The sequence below is a fragment of the Elephantulus edwardii genome, unplaced genomic scaffold (assembly GCF_000299155.1).
Source record: "Elephantulus edwardii isolate Elephantulus edwardi_28Jun2011 unplaced genomic scaffold, EleEdw1.0 scaffold00096, whole genome shotgun sequence".
In the NCBI taxonomy this organism is placed as follows: Eukaryota; Metazoa; Chordata; class Mammalia; order Macroscelidea; family Macroscelididae; genus Elephantulus; species Elephantulus edwardii.
The window spans coordinates 4619219-4643725 of record NW_006399846.1 but is presented as its reverse complement, the minus strand read 5'-3'; the positions used below and the strand labels follow the sequence as shown (position 1 = coordinate 4643725).

At 40.7% G+C, this 24507-nt stretch overlaps 1 protein-coding gene across 1 annotated transcript; it reads left to right on the top strand.

Moving 5' to 3' along the window:
• Positions 1-1066: 1066 nt before the first annotated feature.
• Positions 1067-24054, top strand: DYRK4 (dual-specificity tyrosine-(Y)-phosphorylation regulated kinase 4). Its single transcript, XM_006891366.1, has 12 exons — positions 1067-1126; positions 2104-2242; positions 3418-3584; positions 7596-7732; positions 8040-8180; positions 9330-9468; positions 10647-10728; positions 13153-13325; positions 16726-16786; positions 20142-20271; positions 22944-23119; positions 23816-24054. Exons 1-12 carry the CDS (start codon positions 1067-1069, stop codon positions 24052-24054), a joined length of 1644 nt encoding a protein of 547 aa, XP_006891428.1.
• Positions 24055-24507: the final 453 nt, after the last annotated feature.

Here is a 24507-nt window from a genome sequence, read left to right as displayed (position 1 = left end):
CAGGTTGAGAGTAAACCTCTGGGTCAATCCCAGACGCAACCTTCTCAGATCAAGAACTACAGAATGCTCCAGTTCTTTAGTAAGGTAGGAAATTATATTTTGTGTCTGGTCTAGAAGAAAATGAGGAGGAAAGGGGTGATGGCCAGGGCAACTTTTAACAGGAAATTTTGGTTAACGCAACTTAACATACTCTATCTATATCACCATGTTTCACAGGATTTCAAATGTCACTATTAACTGATAGCCACATTAATGTGCCCTCTCACCATAAATAAACACATGCTTACAAATTAAAAACTAAAGCAATTAAGGTAAGGACCAGGGATCCAAATGAATAGTTCAAAGCAATAATGTAGCATAAAGGAAATGAGAGTTCCTGTTGCAGCAAAGGTTGTGTTTGGAAGAACTTCTTCATGTTAGAGTGGTAAGGTATTGGAATAATGCTGTCTTCACTAATATTTTGGAATACAAAACCCTATGAGGTCATCTAATTTCTGTCCCCATGATAGTTATTAGATAATTGCATCTTTGAGAAACTAGGTCTTTTGTCCAAGGTCTGCAGTAAGTGGTAGAGATTCAAAGTTAGAGCTCATCAATTTAACCACTCTACTTCCTTCAAATCTTCATTTCTATCCAGGAATTTTTAGTATTGAGTTATGCTTATCTTTGTTATAGGAGTCCTGGTGGTTCACTAGTTAAATTGCTAGGCTGCTAATCAAAAGTCTAGGGGTTTGAGCCCAGCAATTACTTCACAAGAGAGGTATGTGGCAGTCTGCTTCAGCCTCGGAATCTCTATGGGGCTCTTCTGCTCTGAGCTTTAAGGTTACTAAGGACTGAGTTGGCTCGATGGCTTTGACGTGTGTGTGTGTGTGTGTGTGTGTGTGTGTGTGTGTGTGTGAAATAGAAGGTATATCTTTATATTTATTGGGGAATGAGGGATGGAGAACCTAACCTTGATGATAGCCTCTTGCCTGAGTCTTCTGTAAATTTATTCCATTTCTTCCTTCTCTAGAACACGAGCAACATTGATTCACTCCCTTTTGTGGACACCGGAGGAAAGAAGACCATGACCAACTTCCCTCACATCAGCAGTAAGCTTGTGCTGAAACCATCCCTCCTGTGTCAGGTGAGTATAAAACTGGGAAAGACAGGTTAGAGATATGGCTTTAGCACAAAACCATGCCTAGAAAGACAATCCAAGATATTGGGAAAAGCATTGCATCAGCTCACGAGGTAGGTTTTACTCTTGCTCTTACTCCAATGTATGTAGACTTAAGCAAATAAGTTATGGGCTTTCTCTTAGCCTTGACTTTCTCATCTGAATTAAAAAAAGACTTTTTCTTGAGTCCTGAGGACTCTTTGGTGGTGTACTCCATAAGGAGATGCGTTGCTACCCCAAAGGCCATGACTCTCTGATGGTCCTAATTCACCAGCCATTCCTTGGGAGAAAGATGAGCAATTGCCTCCTACTACATGATTTACAGCCTTTGAAACCCTGACTGGCAAGTCGTCTGTAAGTTGGTTCTGACTCGATGACAATGAAAAAGAGGGAGAGAATGGCTTCCTTTAAGGACTCACTGAACAAAGAAGCAGAGTGTCTGAAACCCAAATAATGGACCCATAGGTTTGTTTTATAAAGGCATGGACTAAGGATCCAAATGAATAGTTCAAGCTGATAATGTAGTCCCATCTACCCTACCTTGTAGTGTGACAACCTAATGAGATAATATGTGGGGAAATGCCAAAAGAGGTGTTAGACACGTGTAAGTCCATGTGCCCTTGGGAAGTTCGTTTATCTAGGGGAGAACTGGCCTACTCAAGAGCAGAAGTCAGAAACCATCCCCCTCTCTTCTTCAATGATGAGTTACCAGCTAAATCCTGTAATTGACCTGAGTCCTTAGACAATAGTGTGATCCTTAGTCAGATAACTGCCTTTGAGAGTTAAGAAAATCCTCTTTCCACTGTCTAATAATTACTACTTCTTACTCAGAGACGTAAAGGGAAAGGACTTGGCTGAATGTGGGTTTTGTGCTTAGAGAAATAGATTATAACCCTGAGGAGAAGCCTAATTAGCCCCTTATCACCATCTCCTTGCCTGGACAGGAGAACCAAAATCACCGTCGAGTATCAGCTTCTGAGCTCAAGACTTCAGAAGTATCTTCCCAGCCCAGCATTAAAACGCAAGATCCCAAACCAGGGGAGAAACCTCCAAGGCAACACAAATTTCCTCTGACAGCAGGAGGTATGGCTTTGGGGTTACAGCTATGTGTGAGGAAAATAGAAACAACGGGGTTCATAGCCTTTTAGTTCTCAAAACAAGAGGCTCTGTTATGTGCCAGCATTATTCAATGCTCAGAGTACTGCTACCACAGTTTTGCCCTTGATCAGCTCTCTCTTTTCAAACAATCTTAGTAACTACGCTCTAGGAGATAATTTCATTTCTGAGTAAGGTCTACTGTGTATAGAGCTGGCATCTGTCTTCTGTGACGTTCCTTTTAGATAGATGCATTTGCCTCTGTTTTCCCCTTGCTTGTCCATAGCATTCTTCTTTTTCATAAGACCTTACTCCGAAGGGATTAGGTTTAGGATTTATCCTACTCTATCCAGCATTACTTTATCAGTATAACAAAATAAAACCAAAGCAGAATGAGAGCTACACAACTTTTGGGAGACACAATTCAATCTACACAACAAATGTATATATCTCCGTCTCTCAGAAAATGTGAATTTCACCCCATACTGAAAGCCCTAGATCCTGATGTGTGTGATTGGGTCAGTAGAGACTAGAGAGTCCCTCCTTATAGATACTCATGGAGTCCCTCCTGAGATACTCACTGGCTCAATGGAAGACTTGCGTGGCAATAACTTCCTGAGCCTTCAGAGTCACACTGATGCTACCAACCTGGTCCCTGAATCCATTGGTGTTTGCAGACCCTCTCAGGATAGTTGCTTTGTGTAGCTTACTACATTGATTTTTTTACTCATGCTGCTGTAACTATAATTCTTTGGAGACTGAATTTTACCATCAGAGCTCTGGTGGCCAAGTTGGTAGAGAGTAGTGCTGCTAACCCAAAGGCAAGCAGTTTGAATCCACTTGCTATTCCATGGGAGAAAGAAGTATAGCCTCCTGTCATGTTATTTACAGCCTTTGAAAACTTACTAGAGAGTCAGCTATGAGTTGGTTCTAACTTATCGGCAAGGAGGGATTTTGTTCTAGAGAGGGGTTGTAATAAAAGAAATAAAAGCCTTTAATATTTATTTTTGCCACATTTTCTTCCTGTGAGATAGATGTAGCTTGCCTGGTTGAGGTAAGGGGTAAACTGGCTCAGGATCTACAAGGAATACTACCATCTGCCCCTTGGGGAAATCTCTTGTGCTGCCTCCACTTCACTGACCCCTCTAATGCTTTTCACACAGAGGCCCTAAAGATTTTTAAGAACAAGCTGTCTTCATATGAGCAAAGAGAAATCCTGGGCTACACAGAGCTGTGGTTCCTGGGGCTCAATGCTAAGAAGCTCAACGTGCTTCCAGAGAAATTCGGCAAGACGAGTTGCTTTGATGATGAACATGGATCTTACATGAAGGTGATGGGGAGCGGTTCATGGTAACCACAGGGGGCTTGGAACTTAAGGACAGGAGACAATATGGAAAGAAAAAAGGATGAGAAGTATCTTATAGCATTTAAAACCAAAATTTAATATCCTCTATCAATTTCCAAAGGCTATAAATATTAGCAGGAGGATACTGCTTCAATTTTCTCCCATGGAGTGTCAGGCAAGCTTGAACTGCCAGTCTTAGTTAGCAGTCCAACATGTAACCTACTGTACCAACAGCGTTTGGTGCTGATATATCTCAGGTAGGACTCCTGAGGATTCTAGCAGGTGCTAAACTAAAGGAATACAGTGTTTAAAAATGGGAAAGCATATACTTAATATGCAAAATATTCTGTAGTTCTCTCATAGAATATTTAGGGTACAAGAGCTCAGGGAGGGCCTTTGTACTTATAGTTGGTTGTTATTCTATTTTGGAGGAACATTCTTCTAAGCAGTGCAGCACTCTTCTGTCAGTATGCTGTACTAAGGTAACCTGGGTTTGCTGTGATGCTGAACCTTGTGCGATTGGGATGTCAGATGCCATAATGGTTATCCACAGTGGACAGTGTTTGGTGGAGCTCCCAGTTTAAGACAGCTTTGGAAGCAGGAGTGGCATCCACTTCCTAAACAACATGCCTCCGGAAACTCTATGAACTTTGATAAATGACGATAGTTATAGAAAGGCTTCATAGAGGCCTTTTGTTCATAGGATCACTATGAGTCATGTTCAACTCAAGTTCAATCAACAACAGCAACAATTCTTTTATAGAATATAAGAGAACACTACTGTTGCCCCTTTTTTTGTCTGTGAATATTCTTTTCCATAAGGTCTTACTCAGAAGGGGTGAGGTTTAGGGCCTATTCTACTCTACGCAGCATGATCTTATTAGCATAACAAAGGCAAACCCCTACTTCCTAGCAAGATTAGAGGAGCGTAATTTTGGGGGGACATGTTCAGGCTAATACACTCAGAGAATATTTAGGGTAGCTGGTGTGCAAGCTAAGTGAACTCTCATAGGCTCTCCTCCCACATCCCTGGACCCATTAGAAAAGGCTAGACTAGGGCATAACATGCAGGCTTTCCAACACTTTTTTGTTTGTTTCTTGCAAGGAGCCTTTTATGTTTTCTAATAGATGTTATTTTTCCCACAGATAGAACACACTTCCCCCATCACTATAGTTCCTTGACCCCAGTGACTCTTCCCTTCCAACTTCCCCTTAGATGTACCCCAGGATGATGCTTCCTCTCAGCCTAAAGGTTAAATCTGGGCTGTGATCCTGTCCCTTTCACTTCCAGGCCACTTCTGAGAGGATCTCCAGCTGTCGTGCTTTGTCCACTGGGCTTTCCTGGAGTTTCCTTCTTTGGACATTTTCTTGTAATGTCATTAGTTTCTTAGGCTATGGACTGTCTCTTTAATGATTTCACAGAAGAAGAGGATTGGCTTCACACTCAGGACTAATGTTTTTCAAGTTTTACTGTACGCATGAATCTCCCAAGAATCTTGAGAACACACAGATTCTTACCTAGCAGGGCTGGACTGGGGTCCGAGATTCTGCAGATCTTAACAAGTTCCTAGTGATACCAATGCTGGTGGTCTGGGGACTCCATTTGAGAAGTGAGTAGTGGTGTTTTTTTGGGGAAAGAGGAGTGGTTTGAGTCTAGAGCTTCCATTGAGAGCCCTGGTCCTCAGCTGTTTTTTAGATCAAGAATCCATTTGGTAGTCTGATAAAAGCTATATAGGTACTTGCTCTAGAAAAGACAACCTGAATATAAAGACATAATTTTAGGGCATTTAATGATCTTTGATAAAGAATCCTCAACATAAGCTTTACTTCCAGTTAAGTCAGAAAAACTCAATATCCCTACCCTACCTGGGCCCAGACCCTCTAGGAAATTCTCTAGGGATGCTTCTAATACCTTTAAATCTATTCAATTTAACTTAGCTCCCTTGTCTCAAAAATCTTTGAGAGGTCTGGTTTTGGTGGGGCTTGGAAAAGAATATGTGTTCTCTGATGGGTGTTTTCTCCATATCTTTGTTACATTCCAATGTATATACAGCTAGACAAGGAACACAGGTATATTCTCACATATATTCTGCTTTATTCCTAAAAAAACATAATAAAAAATTTCATTACGATTGAGTCAGGACTAACTCCTAGCTCACTCTGTTGTTGTTGTTATTATTGTTATTATTAGGTGGGGAGAAAAGGGCAATAATGAATGAATGGAATTCCAAAATCTCTGTAGATGTTCATTGAAATTAATAATAATAATAAAAAAATAAGAAAATAGACAGCAATGATATAAAGGAAGCCAACAATAAGGAAAAAAGCCCATAATATTTTTCCAAGAGTGTAAAAGGCAACAGACTTGGACAGGAACAATAATGAGAATTAAATGTCACTAGTGAAATGCACACATAGTTTAAACTTCAGGAATAAATGAGTACCAAGACATTTGTTTAAGTAGCAGATAATAGCTTCAAGTCCATGGATATTTATAACACTCTTACTATGTAATATCTTCAGGGGGAGAAAAGTAGCCCAATATTTTCCAAACCTATTAAATAATAATAATTGGAAAAAAAGATCTCATTACGATTGAGTCAGTACTATCTCCTAGCTGACTATCTTGTTGTTGTTGTTATTATTATTATTATTATACCATTGGGTTGGAATCGACTCATGACTGAACTTCCAGTGGGTTTTCAGAGGCAATAAATTGCACAAGAGGAGATTGCCCATCTTTCTTCTGCAGAGCAGCTGGTAGAATCGAACTATGAGAGACGTGCTACCAACTCCTTATGGACTATGCCACCAGAGTTCCATACATATGCTACCAGCAGATGTTAGTTCAGTAACCATGTATTGATCACCTATCACGTGCTTGGGTATCTGATGGACCCTGGAAATATGAAGGGAGCTATAAAAATGGATGAGACAAGGCCTTTGCCCTGAAGGTACCACACTCAAGGATAAAGCTGACATGTGACTGGATAGTTTACGGTACAACCGAACTGGTGGTTATGTAGAAGATATTGACCGGATAGTATCCAAAAACAACAATATTGATTGACTCAAAGTTGCCCTATTGGAGAATATGTTTCACCGGCATGTCATACATGAATCCATATATACAAACATTTATCCCCCATCTCTCCCAAATTCATGAATATAACACTAGGAATTGGAGATTTATAGAGTTCGAAGACCTTAGGGCTGATTGTATCCAGATCTCTGATTACAGATGAGAGCCTTGCAGATCTCAAGGGGCATGTGGCTTGACCGAGGCCATCCAGATAGACTCTTTAACCTAAAGCTTCTGTTGCTTTGCCTGTATACCTGCTTCTTGGTTTCCAGCACAAGGTGAAATGTGAGTGCTTCCGGGTCTTAAAAAATACCTGCCTTCATGGGTGAGAAATATATAAGTCTGTACTGCTTATCACTGTGGTAGCATTAACTCTGGATAAATTAAAGGGAAAGCCAGATTGGCCAGCAAGGGGTTGAAGATATGTTTCTATGTTGATAGGATTCATGGAGGCCAGAAGTGCATCTTCTTCTAGAGTTGTTAATTAATTGCATTTTTAAAAAAATCACAGAATGTTCAAACTAAAAGTGATCTTCAGGACCACCTATCCAACACTTTTACTTTATAGGTTCTAAAACATGCAGATGACTAGAGCTGAGGATGGACTGGGGACTAGAACCTGACTTTATGAAAGGCAAAAAGGAGTGTTCTTGAACCACTTAACATGGGGCAGAGTATGTGAAACGTCTCTGGCACCATGCACAGAATCTGGTAGTCTGGTATTCAGGCACCAACCTAACCACCATGGTTGTGCTGAGATGAGGGTGAATGTTGGACCAGTTCCCAGTGCACCTTACATAAGGTCCTCACAGGGAATAGCCAGCCACAAGCTGGGAGTGCTATTCAGAGGTCCCAGTGTCTGGGCAACTCTAGAACCTTAATTCTGCTCCTTACCTTTGATCTGGTTTCTGTAGGTCCTCCATGACCACATTGCCTACCGCTACGAGGTCCTGGAGATGATTGGAAAAGGGTCCTTTGGACAGGTGGCCAAATGCTTGGATCATAAAAACAATGAGTTGGTGGCCCTGAAAATCATCAGGAACAAGAAGAGGTGTGTCTTGGTGCATATGGTTAATTCCATAAAGGACTCTTGTCCTTTCATAATGCCTATTTCTCCTAACTGCTACTTCCTCTGAATTTCTTCTTCTTTGCATCTTTCTCCTTCTACCTATATGACTTCAATATCGGGCAAAAGGAGGCAATGGTATAGATTTGCTAGTACTTTCTGTCCCCTCCAAGCAGTCTTGTTTGTATTGTGGGGACAGGTCGAGGAAATGGGCTAAGTGTTGAAACATTATATGACACTGTGTTCTCTGTCCTTGTCCTTCACCCTCCCTACCTCTGTCCAATCACTCTAGATTTCACCATCAGGCCCTGGTAGAGCTGAAGATCCTGGAAGCACTCAGAAGAAAGGATAAAAACAATACCTACAATGTGGTGCACATGAAGGACTTTTTCTACTTCCGCAATCACCTCTGTATCACCTTTGAACTCCTAGGGTCAGCTAATTTCTTTGTTGTTAATTCATTTTCTTGAAAAAAGGTGTTTAAATGACAGATGAAAAAACTTGAGGTCAGAGCAGTAGATTTTTCTGGATGCAAAGATTTAATTACTAGGATGGATTCAACAACCACTTAATTTTCTAGAAGGCCCAGGATCAAGGGAGCTAGCACCAAAATGTTGCCTATTTTTCTCCATCTCCCTCCTCAGTCACACCTGTCACCTGCCAGCATACTCATGATCTATTGTACAGACGCTGGACTGGGTGGCATAACCAAACAAGGCCTTGTCCTCAAGAGCTAATCCAAAAGATGTTGACAATAACTTTATTTACTACTGTATCTCACCCGTTGTCTTCTCAACCCCATAGTGCAGAGGCTGGAAGCCAAAGGAGCACGCAGCTGCCTGCTCAGTGAGAAAGTCATTCATTTCAAGCAAACAAGGACCAGACAGATATTTTGGTAGGAGATCAGAATCTGACTTAAATAGAATGACATCACCTGGCAGAGTATTAGAACTAAAGGGACTTGCTAGTTGAAACAGGTTATAATTTGATTGTCTTGTCATCTGGGAAGAAAAGTCTGAAGTCATTTCAATTAAGTCAGAAACCCAGATTGTATTTGACCAAGGAAAAAATCAGGGGTGAGTTCTCAGAAGCCTAGGGTTATTGGTTCACTGTGCTCATTGCTTCAATGACATCACTGTGACTGGGGAAAGCTAAGAACTGGCTAAATTTGAGTGAGAAATTATATTCTCCTCAACTTCTCTGATGACTATAAAATATACTCTACTCTCCATTCCACAGAGATAGACTATCTTTCCTGTAGCAAAGCAGATCACTTTGGCAGGAGATCTATGAATATAGTGTTTCACAAGTTGGAACTAACCATTTAATGCTCATATGCCTGAGAAAATTATATTTTTATATAAGACATGAAGGGGCAGTTGAGAGGGAAGCACAGTTGAACTTCACTGTTTCATCTACCATAAATTAAAGGGAATATTGAATTTCTTGGACCCTACAGCCCTGCCCCCTCATCTCAGACATACCCGCTACCAGAAGGAGCCAGGTGGTAGAGGACTGTTTGCAGGTTCAAACTTGGTGTTGTAATTTTTTACGCTGATTTACATCACTTTCTCTTTCCCAGAATCAATTTGTATGAGTTAATGAAGAATAATAGTTTTCAAGGCTTCAGTCTGTCCTTAGTTCGGCGCTTTACCTTCTCTGTTTTGAAGTGCTTACAAATGCTTTATGTAGAGAAAATCATTCACTGTGATCTCAAGCCAGTAAGTATAATCTTGGTCCTCCGTAGGATTTGTCCCCATTCTTAGAAATAGCTTGTCCCATTCTATTCCCTTTGAATAACTGGTGCCATCAGAGCCAGAATTTCATGGTAGAAGCCAAATAAGACATCTTTACATGCTTTTTAAACTGGAAAAAGTATGTCCAAACTAAGGGACAAGTCTTGGAAAAAGATGGGAGAGACACTTTGTGTAATTGAGGTAGATAGAAACAGGATCTGGGGGCTGCCCAATACAAGGCCTAGGGAGGGATGGATATGGATATGTCTTGAGTATCAAGATATGTAGTGAAAGGTCCAGGGAATTTGTATTTACCTTTCCTTAGTGAGAAGATATCAAGCCATGTGTAGCCCTTGAGAGCTCTACTTGGGAGGGCCTCAAGTTCTAGCTTGCCATGTAGGCAAACGTCTTACTTCTATTTCTCTAAACCCATACTATATCCACTCTGTTCTGACTTAATTCCAGGGTATAATAAATCTCTGACCACTCGCTCTCGCTCTCTGCTCTAAATTGCTATGCCTTCCACGTATCCTTCTAGTATCCTGTTGTTGCTAGCTGTAGTCCAGTTTGTGACTACTGATGTGTGCAGAATAGGACTACCCTATAGGGTTTCCAAAGTGGTGGTATTTTGGAAATAGATTGCTAGGCTTGTTTTCTGAAGCACCTTTGGGTGGGCTTGAACTGCTAACCTTTTGCCTGGTACTTAACTATTTAAGCCACACAAAGACTCCTAATATTCTATACTTACTCCTATCATTGCACTCATTTGTGTGTGGGTGAGAGAGTTGCTTACTTCTCTGTATCTTCCACTGGAAGATAAGCTCTCACAAGGTTTAGACCCATGTTTTCCATACAGTAATAGCAGTGTATAAACAGGGGCACTAGAGTTATAATTGATAACGCCTATAATATATGGGAAAGATATATGTAAAAGAAAAACAATGGCTACTGAGCCCAAATAAGAGGAACAGACCACAAGTGGAATACACAGGCATAGGAAGGGGAGGAAGAAGGGATTGTGAGAAGATGTGGAAGGAGGCCACCTGGGAATGATTGTATTCTGAGTAAATTAGGACCTGGTGTATGACAGTTGGACAAGTAGAGAGACCAGGCCTGGGACAATGTTATTAAAGCTTTATATCTCTCTGTCATCTTTTCTCTAGGAGAATATTGTGCTATATCAAAAGGGTCAAGTGTCAGTTAAAGTAATTGACTTTGGATCAAGCTGTTATGAACACCAGAAAGGTAAGTTCCACTCCAGTTCCTTTTCCTGAATTGTATTCCTCCCCTTTATTGAGACAAATACTTTACACGTGAGGTCTTCTGGGTCTGGTTTACAAGCATGGCGCTGAATAAGGTGTTTCACTTCTGTGAGTTCAGTTTTTCCATCTAGAAAAGGAAAAGACTGGACTTACGTCTGTGTACTTTGATCACAGAATACTCTGAAACTATTCTGAAGGCAAACAGAGCGTATAAATATCTTCATTAAATCTTATGTTGTTTTTTTTTTAAATTGGAAAACTAGTATAACTAATATAGCCTCTCTGTAACTAATTCAGGGAGCTCTGCTTGCTCGGTGGTAAGGAGTTGTGCTGCCAACCCAAAGGCAAATGATTCAAATCCACCAGCCACTCTGCAGGCAAAAGATTGGCAGTCTCCTCCCCCGTAATTTACTGCTTCTGAGTATTCACTGGAGGGTCAGTTATGAGTCAGTTCCAACTCAAGGGTACATAACAATAGTGTCTAATTCAAACAACAGCTAAGTGATTATGGAGTCCCAGCTTCTCCCCCTAACTAGGTGACCACCAATCACAGTGCTGTCCCACCACCCCATCCAAGTGACCACCAATCACAGTGCTGTCCCTATCCCATCTAAGTAGCCACCAGTCACAGAACTACGCCTATTTCCACTGAAGTGGTCACCAACCACAGTGTAGTCCTCACCCTCATTTGAACAGTCACCAGGTAAGCTTGCTGAAATAACTATAATGCCCCAGTTCTCTGACTCTGTCCCATTCTTTTCATCTATAAAATTTAGACTCCCTACAATATGGTCTTCTATTCATTCTCATCTGCTGAAATTATCTTGAGTATGTCTTTCTATATATTATAGAATATAGAATAGACTGGATATGATACAATATGATATAATAAATATGTTGTTGCTGTTGACTGCCTTCAAGTCAAGCACAACTCAGGACTCAGCGACCCTATGACCAAAAAGGCCCAAAGCCCCTTTACAACTATCGACATTTATCTAAGTTCATAGAGTTTGCAGAGGCATCTTATTTAGGAAGTGGATGCTACTCCTTCTTCCATGTCATGTTATGTCATGTCATGTCATGTCATGTCATATCATATCATATCAATCATATCATATCTTATAATACTTATAATTAGTATAATATAATAAATATAATATAATCTAATCACATCTTCAAATAATAAATACTTCTTCCCAGATTTTTAAGTGCTTCCTCCCTGGTTAAGATGAAAATTCCATTACTATTGGATGATCTCTACCCAAAACTTTTCCAATTGAAAAAACAAACCAAACCAGCCTGGTGGACTTAAATGAGATGATTTGGAGCAATGCCTACTTTGGAGCTCTTTATCAATAAAATGAGGAAATACACTTCTAGATGTTTTAGAAAAGGTGCAGCCAGGATGCTTCTTGGTGGAAAGGATAGTGAAACTTGATCTCACATACTCTGGGCATGTCATTAGGAGGGACCAGTCCTTGGAAAAAGACTTCACTTGGAAAGGTGGAGGGTCAGGGATGGACTTAGTTCAATGAGATGGGCTGACACAGTGACTGTAACAGTGGGCTAGAGTATGCCAGAGATGGTCAGGATGGCAGGGCCTACAGCAGGACTCAGGTGTATTGATCATAGAGTTTTTATGAATAGTAGTCGGTGCATTGCCATGGGAAAGTCTGCTGTTAGGGACCTCTCCAAAGTACTCAAGAGCAATGGTGTCTCTCTGGAGACTAAGGTGCGTCTCATACAGGTCATGGTCTTCACAATCACTTGCTATGCATCAGAGAGTTGGACAATGACTAGGGAGGATAGAAGGAGAATTGATGCCTTTGAGCTGTGGTGCTGGAGAAGAGTATTGAGGATACCATGGACTGCTAGGAAAACAAACAGATTCATCCTGGAAAGAGTTAAACCGGGTGGCTCCCTGGAGGCAAGGATTCTGAGGCTCCATCTAACATACTTTGGACATGTTATAAGAAGGGACTGGTCCTTGGAGAGGGACATCATGCTTGGGAGGGTGGAAGGACAACGCAGGAGGGGAAGGCCCTCTATGAGGTGGTTTGATTCAGTGACTGGGATAATCGGGATGGGTGTGTCAGAGACAAGTGCGATTGGCACAGGACAGAGCAGAGTTTAGGGCTGTTGTACATAGGGTCGCTATGAGTCGCAAGCGACTCTACGGCATATAACAACAACAGTCGGCTTGAGGGCATTTAACAACAACAATAATTGAGTAAGAATTTGTACTTCTATCTCCCTGCAAAACCATAAATAAAAGCTGGGTCAAAGGGTCCTAGGAAGCCTTAATTATTGTCCATCGTCACCTTAGAAGGTTTCCAGGAGGAGGGTGCCTTGAGAAAGAGGAAGGTGCTTTCCCCAAGTAAGGGTTCTCTCTTTCCCTGCTCTGCAGTGTACACCTACATCCAAAGCCGATTCTACCGATCCCCGGAGGTGATTCTGGGTCACCCCTATAACATGGCCATTGACATGTGGAGCCTGGGATGCATCATGGCAGAGCTGTACACGGGCTACCCTCTGTTTCCAGGAGAGAATGAAGTGGAGCAATTGGCCTGCATCATGGAGGTGAGGAGAGCGCCTCCCCGTGGCTGGGTTGAAACGTGCACAATAGCAGAGGCTCTCAGATGCTAAGCTCCATCAGGTCATCTAGGACAGGAAGAGCAACTTTTTGTCGCTTTTGACTGTGCCCTAAAAATAGTTTTTTGAATTGTTTTTGAAATTATGTCCTCACTTGCATATTGTTGAGTTGACATTTTCATTATCAGTTTAGTTACAAAAGGAGCCCTGGTGGCTCAACGAATAAGCACTCTGCTGCTAATGGAGGGTTGGCAGCTTTAACGAACCTGGCAGCTCAGGGCAGAGAGATGCGGCAATGTGCTCCCATAAATATCACAGCTAGAAAACGCGACAGGGCAATTCTCTGTCACGTGGGCTCACTGACATCAGAATCATGTGCATGCGAATGAATGCACATGACAACGACAAAAATAGTTGAAGGATTTGGTTTCCAGTCTAGTTGCATACATGGTGTCACTTATAAGTAAACTTGTGATGACATTCTTTCAAATGGATCCAAAAAAGAAAAAAAAGAAAACATCACATGGATGTTACACTTTCCAAAATCTTCTGATTGTTGTTTCTTTTACTTGGTTCTTTTGTTCTCTTGAATTCATACTTTATCCTATTTCCTCTACAGAATTCTATCTTACTTTATTATCGTCTTACATTTTGAAATCTTTTATCAATCACTATATCTTAATTTTTTTTGTGTTCTTCTGTGTGCTACGAAGTTTCTTCTGATGATTTAAAATATATTTAGTACATACATTTTGATTAATCATTAAGCATAAAATACAAAATTTTATTTGGTATATGGCTCCTAGATAAAAGGGTGGGCCTGGGTTTTCTTTAATACCAATTCATTCATTCAATGAACTCTGGTGTCCTAATTGGTAGGGAGCAGCACTGCCAACCCTGGGTTTTCTGTAGTACTGATTCATTCATTCATTCGTTCATTAATGTATGAAGGAATTCTGGTGACCTAGGTGGTAGGGAGTAGAACTGCCAACCCAAAGGCATGTGGTTCAAATCCACCAGCTACTTTGTGAAAGAAATATGGGCAGTCTCCTCCAGTGAGATTTACAACCTGCTGGAGGGTCAGTTCCAACTTGATGGCAATAAGTTGAGTAGATGAATATTACTTATTGCTATAAAGAAAAGTCTCAGGAAAGATCCCAGCCCATCTTTTGGGTGTATAGACATGAACTAATTCATCAACTCCTTTTAACTTACTATTAAAACAAAATGTTGTTGTTGTTCTTATTGTGTACCATAGAGTTAGAATCAATCCATAGCTGACCCTCCAGTGGATTTTCAGAGGCAGTTAATTGCACAGGAAGAGATAGACCGTCCTGCTCCCTTGGAGCAGCTGGTGAACTTGAACAGCGTGCCTTTGGGCTTGCAGCGCAGCTTCTTGCCACTAGGCCACCAGCACTTCCTAAATAGCAATTTAAAAAAAATGAAGAAAACAAACAAACACCAAAAAACCAATCTCAAACCAATTAAGCACGCAAACCACACCCATTGGGTTTAAGTTGATTTGTGGTGATAGCTACCTCTGTCAGGTTTCTGAGACTCTAAATTGTTACAAAATGAGAATACCAATCTCTCGTCCCTGGCAGTGGTTGGTGGATCTTTGGGTTAGCAGCCCAACACATTACACAGTATGCCATCAGGACACCTTAAACAGTAATTATATTTAATACATTTAAAAATAAAGTATTTTTAACAACCAATTAGCTTATAAGCTGATTTCCATTTTATTGAAAATAGTAAATTAAAAATTGTTTAACTTGTAAAAAGAAATTTATTATTCAGTTATTAATCATTCACTGTCTTAATTCATATGAAGATAATATAACCATGCACACCCTAAAAAACAAGCAAGCTTTATATGAGCATTAATTACATCTGTTATTCTTTCACTTAGGATCATCTTGTTATAGAGGTAAATCAGACAAAATAAGAGGAAATAACCCTAAAAGTTTCAAAAACTTATTTAAAAGGATTTTTCTAGTGAGCAAAAATATTTTAACTATGGGCACATGCCTATACATCTTTGTATCTGGCTATGCTGAACATTTTTTTAGATTATTTTAAAATTACAAGTGATCAAAGAGACCTATACACGTTTGAAAATTATTAAACACTTCTATTTCTTGCTTATTCACTATCTTAGTATCCCTATTTCCCACTTAAAACAATAGTGGGAAACCTACTATGCAGCTCTTTTGCTCATTAGTGACAGGTATCTGGCAGGGTGCAGTGTGAGAGTAAGTTTGTAAGTAATTGAGAGTAAGTTTGACTGTCATAGGTAAGGTTATATATGTCCACTTGGCTGGGCCTTGAGTCTTAATGGTTTGGCAATTATGTGATAATGAAATTTGGCAGTTGCAGAATGGGGTAGTCTTCCTGCATTTTTTTATCTGATGTGATTATCCTCCATTTTTGCATAACTTCTATTTTTGTGCAATGACCTAGTCTTTGAAAACATGTTGATAAGTGAGGAGTGAGTGTATAAAGTGGGTGTACAGACTTCATTTCATGGCTGAAACAAATAAGGAAATATTAAAATAATTTAAATAATAATAGCTATAAATTCTAATTATAGTGGAATGAGTTCCAGCCTGGGAATTAGGAAACTTGGATCCTAACCTTTCCTCTGTCTCTTTGGCAAATTACTTATCCTTGCTACACCTCTGTAAGCTGAACAAATCTGCATAGATACCTCCTAAAGTTAACATTGGATGATTTTTATGGTGATCCGTGAATCATCCCCACTTCTAATACCACCAACAATAGTGTGAGCAGAGGATCTGGATCCAGGTCCAGATTCCTATCATCCTGAAACGTTCTCAGTTTCATCTTGAACTCAGTGCCAGTGGGACTGAGCTGATTATGCTTTGAATTCTGCAACAAGGACAAGTGGTCCATGCCTGAGGTTAACCCTGTCACTTTTCAATCTCTGTATTTCTGTGTATCTTCCTTAGTGGAGAGTGGTGTTATGTGAAAAGAAACTCGTTGGGGTTTTTTTAGTAGCTAGAAGATCCCCATCTCTTTTTCTAATGCTTTGTAGGGAGGTATGTCATTCTAAATTCAAATGCGACCATTTTTTTATTATCTCTGACAGTGAGCACTGGCCACCACAAAAAGTGGCCGTCTAGGAGCTGTTGATATTTATTTAGAAAAATGTGGCTGGTGTTGGCTCCAGGATATTGAAGTGGCCCTTAAGGGTTAAGAGTTTAGAGATGGGGCTCTGGGCCTGTTCTGTAACTGACAATGTTATCACTTAATAACTAAGTTACTCAAGTCCTCATCCATTGAAGGCAAAATCCCACTCAGCTCTAATAGTCCGTAAATCTGTGACTCCACAAAGAATGAACCAACTGCATTGTACTTGTTGAAGGTGCTGGGTCTGCCGCCAGCCCGCTTCATTCAGACGGCCTCCAGAAGACAGACATTCTTCGGTGAGTTTCCCAGTCCCTTTTCACATACCCCTGGCCTCCTTTCATGGTATTCATTTTGCTCCCTAACAAAGAGGCAAGATGTGATTAAAAATGTCTTTCAGAAAAGTAAAAAAAAAAAAGAAGAAGAAGAAAGAGAAGGGTGCTCAAAACTGGTGGCATGGTGGAGAAGAGGGTGGGGCGAGAGGTGGAAAGTCACTTTGGGGATGGAGTATTAGCAGTGAAAATACACAGGGTCAGGAGGAAAGCGAGGCTCCTCTCCTGAATATTAACTAGCAATCTGAAAATCTCAAAAAGATTCTAATTATGTCTCCTGAACCTCCTCCCCACCTTACCCAGTCAACTTGGTGTCTAACAGTATTGACCTCACCTCACTGTACAGGGAAATCAAAGAGCAAAAGCTTCTTTTGAACAAAGTGGAGTAATTCCACTGTCACCTTCTGTCATTAATGAAGCATTATGCTGCCCTACTGAAAATCTCATACTCAGCCAAATCTTTATTTTCCAGGCTCTTTGCAACTTTGGTATAAGATGGATAGACAAGGGTTATGAGAACAGTTTTTCTATGCTCATATTTTGGCTGATCAATTATGTACAGGTCATTTGTCTGCTAGAATTAAGCCTCACCCTCAGTCCTGCCTGCACCCCCAACCCTCATCATAGTTCCCAAGCTTTTGAGATTTTTATGATCCTATGTGTTTCTGTTTGAGTGCTGCTGTAAAAAAGATGGATAGATGATCTATCAGAGCACAACACGGGGAGTGCTTCCAGGGCACCGGGCCCCAAAATGATGAAGTCAGTCCCAGATCTAAAATCCACCTAAAGAACCTCAGAAAGTTAAGGGATTCCCAGGTCAGAAAGACCATGTTGGTGGGAAGGTCGGCTAAGTGGAACAAAACCAGACATGAAAAGGATTCCACAGGCATGCACACTCCTGCTCCCCTACAATGACACAGCTGGTTTATAGGTATGCTGCCTGTAAAATCCCAGTTATTCCTATTCTTTCTCCCATCTTTTATTTTTAAGCAGAAGTGGGCTCAGTAGAGGTGATACAGGTCACATGCTTTTTCTCCACTTTAATAGAACAATAGCTTGCCCCATTAATAGGAAAGCCAAGAATAGCATACTCCTTGAAGACTCCTCTTGGACAAAAGGAACTGGGTTATGCAGGGCTGATACCTTTCAGTTTGTATTGATTCAGCCATGTGACTATTAAAATGTTGGCCCATTCCTGGACCAGTTGGTAAATAGCCATAACCCTGAGCCACACACAAACACAACTTCCTTGCCCTCTCTTCTAGTCCTCTTGACCGCCACATACTCCAGAAACGAAAATGTTAATACCTTTGCAAGCAGAGGTCTTCATGACCCATCTTCCATGCCAAGGTTGGCATCCATCCTGACTGGTCAGTGTTCATGCTTAAATTGGTCAGTATCAATGCTTAAATATTTTAATATTATGGTCAGATTTGAAGATGTTGTCTGTGAGCCAGGGCAGGGCCTTGAATGCCCTATAACACTGCTTGCATAACTCCCTTTCTTCTAGATAAGTCTGATTATAGGATTTGGCTGGCACTCTGTTAAGTTATACATGAACAGTGGGGTCGATCTCTTAACTCTTAATAGATTTTGCCCTCCTGCCACTTACCATTCAGCTTTGGGCTGTTGACTGATTTTAGGTAAGAAGGTGGTGATATTCCCTTTTGATGGACAAGGACATTGTGAGGAATCACATCTTAAGATAATAACACACAGGACTCATGAGGTAGCATCTAGATGAGGACTAGAAGGAAGGAACTATAGCGGAGGTGGGAGGAGAGTTCCAAAGGGGAGGTATGCATGCCTCCTTTGTGGAGTTCCCAATGTCTGCCATCAGCACTAGGCTTTTGAATGGTGATGTGGTTTTGGTAAGAATATTTCCATGAATAATAAAGGACTGCAAATGGAGCTGCTTCCTCTTAAGTGTTTCCCAAACTTTTTTAGATCATAAGAATTGAGGAATTATTGTAATCATTGTTATTCTTAGCAATTTTGATAGCAAATCAATTTTAGTTCATAGCAACCTCATGTGACATCAGGTGAGTATCAGAGTAGCATCAGGTGTTTCTTCTATAGAGCTGAGGTTTTGAACCACCAACCATTTGGTTAACAAATTAATGCTTAACCATTGTGCCATCAGGGCACTTGGAAACATGTTCATTCCCAGTCGCCTCTTTAAAAGGAAGTTCTGGGGACCTGACCTAGTACATTTGAACTGGGACCCAAGATTTTGATTTGGTTTTTAACACCTCCTTATGATTTTTATGCTAAGGTTCTTGTCTCCTCCTTGTCTGTTTTGACCCTCTCTCTCAACTGCTTCTCAAGTCTCAGTCATAACTAGTTAATATTCTCAGCCGGTAGCAAATTGTTGTTGCCCCTCGGTAGAAAGATACTTAGGTGCCAGAGGCAGTAAGAAAGAAGTGGAGAGCAAAATTAAGTATTGGATACAGAGAGAGTACTCAGTAAGCAAGGTGTGCAGGGACTTTAGTTGTGCTTACTTATTGGTTTATAGAGCACAAATGCATGTGAAGTTCAAGTCCGTTAAGTTGGACTCAATTCAGGGCTGGTCCTCCAGTGGGTTTTTGGAGGTTGTAAATTGCACAAGTGGAGATTTCCCATCTTTCTCCCACAAAGCCATTGGTGGATTTGAACCACCAGAGAAGCATAGCCTTTGAGACAAGGCCAGCAGAGCTCCACAGATAGGTAAGAACCTACCAGTGCACCATGCGCACCTACCAGTGCAGACTGTGTTACTGCTTGGGAAGGACCAGGCAAGATTTTGGTGTGACTATTAAGTGAAAAAGTCAATCTGCTTGAGTTAATGAGCTCTGAAAGCAAATCCTTATGCTGAAATGGATTTCTTGCTATCACCTTTGTGCATCCCCAATTTCCACTTTCTTGGACTAATGAGGAAAGGATAAGGACAAAGATAATTCCAGAGTTGATAATATATTTTTGATCATAGTTGAATTCTTTTTTAATTTCATATTTATTCTATTACTATTACTACCATTGCTACTGTAGCTGCTACTATTACTATTATGATTCCTGTGAAGCCATTTAAACCATCTCATTGGGAAATGAAGTGTTGGGAAGGTTGTTCAAAACACACTGGGTAGTAGGGGAAACTGGGCTTTAAGTTCTATTTTAATATACATGTGATTGCTTACATGGTGTGTGTGCTTGTGTACAAGGGAGGGGAAGGGGATAAGAGACAGTGGCCAAATTTGCCCAGAGCAGCAGGGTTGAGTAAGCTATTGTGATATGACCAGTGAATATTTACACCTGGAACTAAATACAGAATGTTGTATCTCTAAAGATTCCAAAGGTTTTCCTAAAACTATAACCAACAACAGGGGGAAAAAAAGATACCCGGACTCCAAGGACCTCACAATGGTGCTGAAAACCTATGACGCCAGCTTCCTTGACTTTCTCAAAAGGTGTTTGGTGTGAGTCACTTTTGCTTCTGGGCTTCCTCTTAAATACTTCCCTTCCACATATGTTAGCTGGTAAAGGCTGCAACTTGGGGACAATTACAAAAATGACACTAAATCCTCCTGTGTTAAGGAATTAAAGCCTCCTGCCCTAAGTACCAACTTAGTACATGTTAGCTGTTACCATTTTACTATACTCCAGCCTACAAGAGTGCAGGCTCACTGCAAGTCAGAGTGCACTCCATGCCAGAGGCTTTGTGAGACGATGGTGCTTAGACACTTTTTGAAGCTAGGAACTCATGGCTCAAGTTTCAGCCATAGACAGCTCTGGTGGCATAGTGGTAAGGAGTTGCACTGGTAACCCAAAGGGTACATAGTTTTAATCCACCAGTGAGACAAAGATGGGCAGCCTCCTCCCATGTGATTATAACTGCTTCTGAAAACCCACTGGAGAGTAAACTGTGGGTCGATTCCAACTCAAACTCAACAATACACAACATCAACAACATGAGGTGAACAGTCAGGAAATCAAAAGACAAATTGCTTTAGGGAAAATATGCTACGAGGAACCTTTCCAGAGTACTGAAGAGCAACAATGTCAGTCTAGAGACTAAGGTGCTTCTGATTCAGACCATGGTCTTTATAGTTTCTATGTGTAGAGAGCTGGACAATGACCAAAGAAAGCAGAAGAAGACTTGATGCCTTTGAGTTGTGGTGCTGGAGAAGAGTCTCGAACAGACCACAGACCATCAAGAGAACAAATGAGTCTGTTCTGGAAAGAGTGAAACCAAGCTGCTCCTTTGAGGCTAGAATTTTGCAGTTCCATCTCACATACTTTGGGCATATGGCTGGGAAAGAAGCAGTCCTAGGAGAAAGATATCATGGTTGGAAGGATGGAGGGACAGATCAAGAAAGGAAGATCCCAGATGAGATTAATTGACACAGTAATTAGGGTACTGAGGATATGTGTGCCAGAGGCAGTGAGATTGACTCAGGAAAGGGCAGAGTGCAGAGATATTATACATAGGGTTGCTGTGAGTCGTAGTCGACTGAATGGCACTTAACAACATACACTCCTTGGAACCATCCACCACACAAGATTAGAACAGCAGCTTTTGTTCAGAGATAAACCTAAGGAGGCATGCACGTTTACGAAAGAAGAGTGGTTGAAAGAGGTAAGGGTAATTGGTAATGAGGACGTGGAAGGATTCATTACATGATGGGAGTTTCAGTTAATGTCACAAAATAAAATGCATTTGAATTCTTGAATGGGAAACCAATCTTCTCTGTAAGCTGTCCATCCAAACTACCAAAAAAAAGTAGGCAGTTACAAAAGATAAACAAATAAATAAAGTTTTCTAGTTTATCTCCACTGCGTAGCAAGTAGCTGAGTGATACTGGACCAGTCACTGTTCCTCTCTGAACCTCAGTGTTCTCTGTAAATTGAGGTATTCTTTTAGTCACTTCTAGCTTGATCAGGCCTATAGTTGTATTTTCAGAAAGCCTTATCTTTATATTCTCTTCTATGGGATTGAGTAGTTTTAGCAAATTATGGATGTGGCATTTGAGCATCCTGGAATTGTTACTAGCTCAGATAGTAAACCAGCAAGTTCTACAGGAAGCTTTGCCGTCTGAGGGTTAGCTGAATAAGCAGGTAGAGAAGAATCCTGTTCCCCATCTTTACCTCTGCCCTATCCTAGCTTCTCGCTGAGGTTATAGAATGAATGTGCATTAACAAATGACAAATTCACCACTTAGGCATGGTCAAGTTATCTCAGAACTCCAATTATTCAGAAACAAGCCACATCCACTAAGAAACATTTTGAAAGGAGGATGATTTGGTTGTTCACAACTTGCAGAAGAAGTTCTTTTCAACATGATGGACACCAAGTAGGCAACAGCTGGCATTTCCTACTGTAGAAGCTGGGAACACTTTCATGTGACCACTAGTTAATAGTGATGTGAAAGTCAGTGGACAGCTGAAGGATTGTGATGGGGAAAAGGATTAGTTGCCATACTCTGTGTTATGACAATAGGAAGAGTTAGGATCTGGAGAGGTAAAAATAGCTGTGAAGTTAATTTTTGCTTAGTACTTATGAAGAAATGTTAAAGAATTGGAGTTTTTCCAAATTAGAATAATTGACTCTCTGAGATGGTGCCTTGTCACTGAAATCAGTCAAAATGCCCACGGTTTTACAGATATATTCAGTAAGATGTGCTTAGAGGTTTGACTAGATTGCACCTACATCCCGTTATAAATATGAATATCCTTGCATTCTCTAGTTTTCTATGTGATACATTTAGATGCCCAGATTCCAGGCTATGGGAATTGAAACCAAGTGTCTCTTTGCTGTGACATTATTTACTCATCCCTAAGGAATTTTTTTCTATTAGAGATAAGAGAGTTTCTAGGAATCCTAGAAAATTTGAGTTCTACTATATTTTCCAACTTGGTATTTAGGGTTTTTTTTAAAGAGATTCATTCAATAGTTCTCCCCAATTACCTTTCAGTTATATGCTATCATTTCTATACTACTCTAACTTTGAGTTGTATCTTAAATCGTTTATTTAAGGAAATGGAAATAATCAATGCTGGGCTTTGTTGGTGTGTAGGTGGGAACCTAAACTAATAAATTAGTTTATTTAAGGAAATAGAATAATCAATGCTGGGCTTTGTTGGTGTGTAGGTGGGAACCTTCCCATCGCATGACCCCTGACCAAGCCCTCAAGCATGCTTGGATTCATGAGCCACGGAGCTTCAAACACAGGCCTAGGACCCAGGTCCTAAGAAAATCTAGTTTCGATGTGCCATTGGACGGAAAGAAGAATGATGTTCAACACCATCCTCACTTGGGCAAAAAAGGTACAGCCCTCCAATCATCAGTCCCCTTCCCAAAGGCACCCGACAGGTCTGAAGATTTATATGCCAACTTCTCTGGACTTGATCTTGCATGATTATTCCAATATATCACTGCAGTCTACCATTTCTTAGCTGCCTTTTGAGATTGTACTGGATTTTTGGTTCTTTGTATCTTCCCCCCCCCCCATTATCTTTTGAATTTGTTCCTTTTAATTCTCTAAGGAACCCTAGAGATGCCTTCCTGGCACAGTGGTTAAAGTGCTCAGATGCTCCATGGGAGAAAGCTCTGCCAATCTGCTTCTGTAAAGATCTGTAGCCTTGGAAAATCCCATGGTGCAATTGTATTCGGTCCTACAGAATTGCTATGAGTTGCAACTGACTTGATGGCGGTAGGTTTAGTTTTGGATGGAGCCTTAGTGGTGCAGTGGTTAAACACACAATGTATAATGGAAAGGTTTGAGCCCACAAGCTACTAGGTAGGAGAAATATGTGGTGGTCTTTCTGTAGGGTCTTTCTGTTTTACAGGACCACTATGAGCAGGAATATAGACAGAACGATAGTTTTCCTTTAAATATCATACCGCTAGGGTTTCCCCCAAAACCCTTTACTGTCTAATGGACAATGTTGTTTGTTCATAATTGGATGCAGCTTGCTGGCCCTCTCTCTCTCTCTCTCTCTCTCTCTCTTTTCCTTGGGCAGATGAGATCACTAAGGAAGAAGCTACAGGAGATGGAGCCACTGTGAAGCCAGTCCAGAATACAGCTGCTCAACAGGATTCTGTCAAGCGCGGGGCTGACGCTGTCCCACTGCCTCATCTGGAAGAAGCTCCTGGGAAACCAGAGGCAGTTGTCAAATCGGAGAAGTCCCCAACTGCTGCACAAGAGCAAAGCAAGAACTCCTCCCCTAAGAACACAGACATTCTACCACCCATTACATGACTTTTGTTGAGGATACACCCAGTTCCTGTCCACCAGTGATTTGTATTGAGATAGAATTTATATTGTGCAATACTCCAGATTGTCATTTTTAATGCACATTGATTTGTTTTTAAAAAAAGAAAACCAAAACTATTCACATGGCCATTTGGCATGATTCCACTTGTAAGGGATGTGGGGAGGATGGCTTTCCCTCTGTCCATAACTAGATAAAGCAGTAAGTGGTTTTGGCACTCAAATAGTGTTGTAATTAGTTTAATGCTGTCTATACTCAAACACTGTTAAAGCATCAACAATGGTGTTTTAATAAAAAGAAATTTTTCTTCTTGCTCAAGACTGCCATCTTTGGTCAGTCAGGATTCTTGTTTAAAAATGACAAGTTTAACTCAAACCAGTTTAAGCAACCAAGTGTATTTTTGCTTTATGTATTTGGAAAACCAAGAGGGATGGATATAG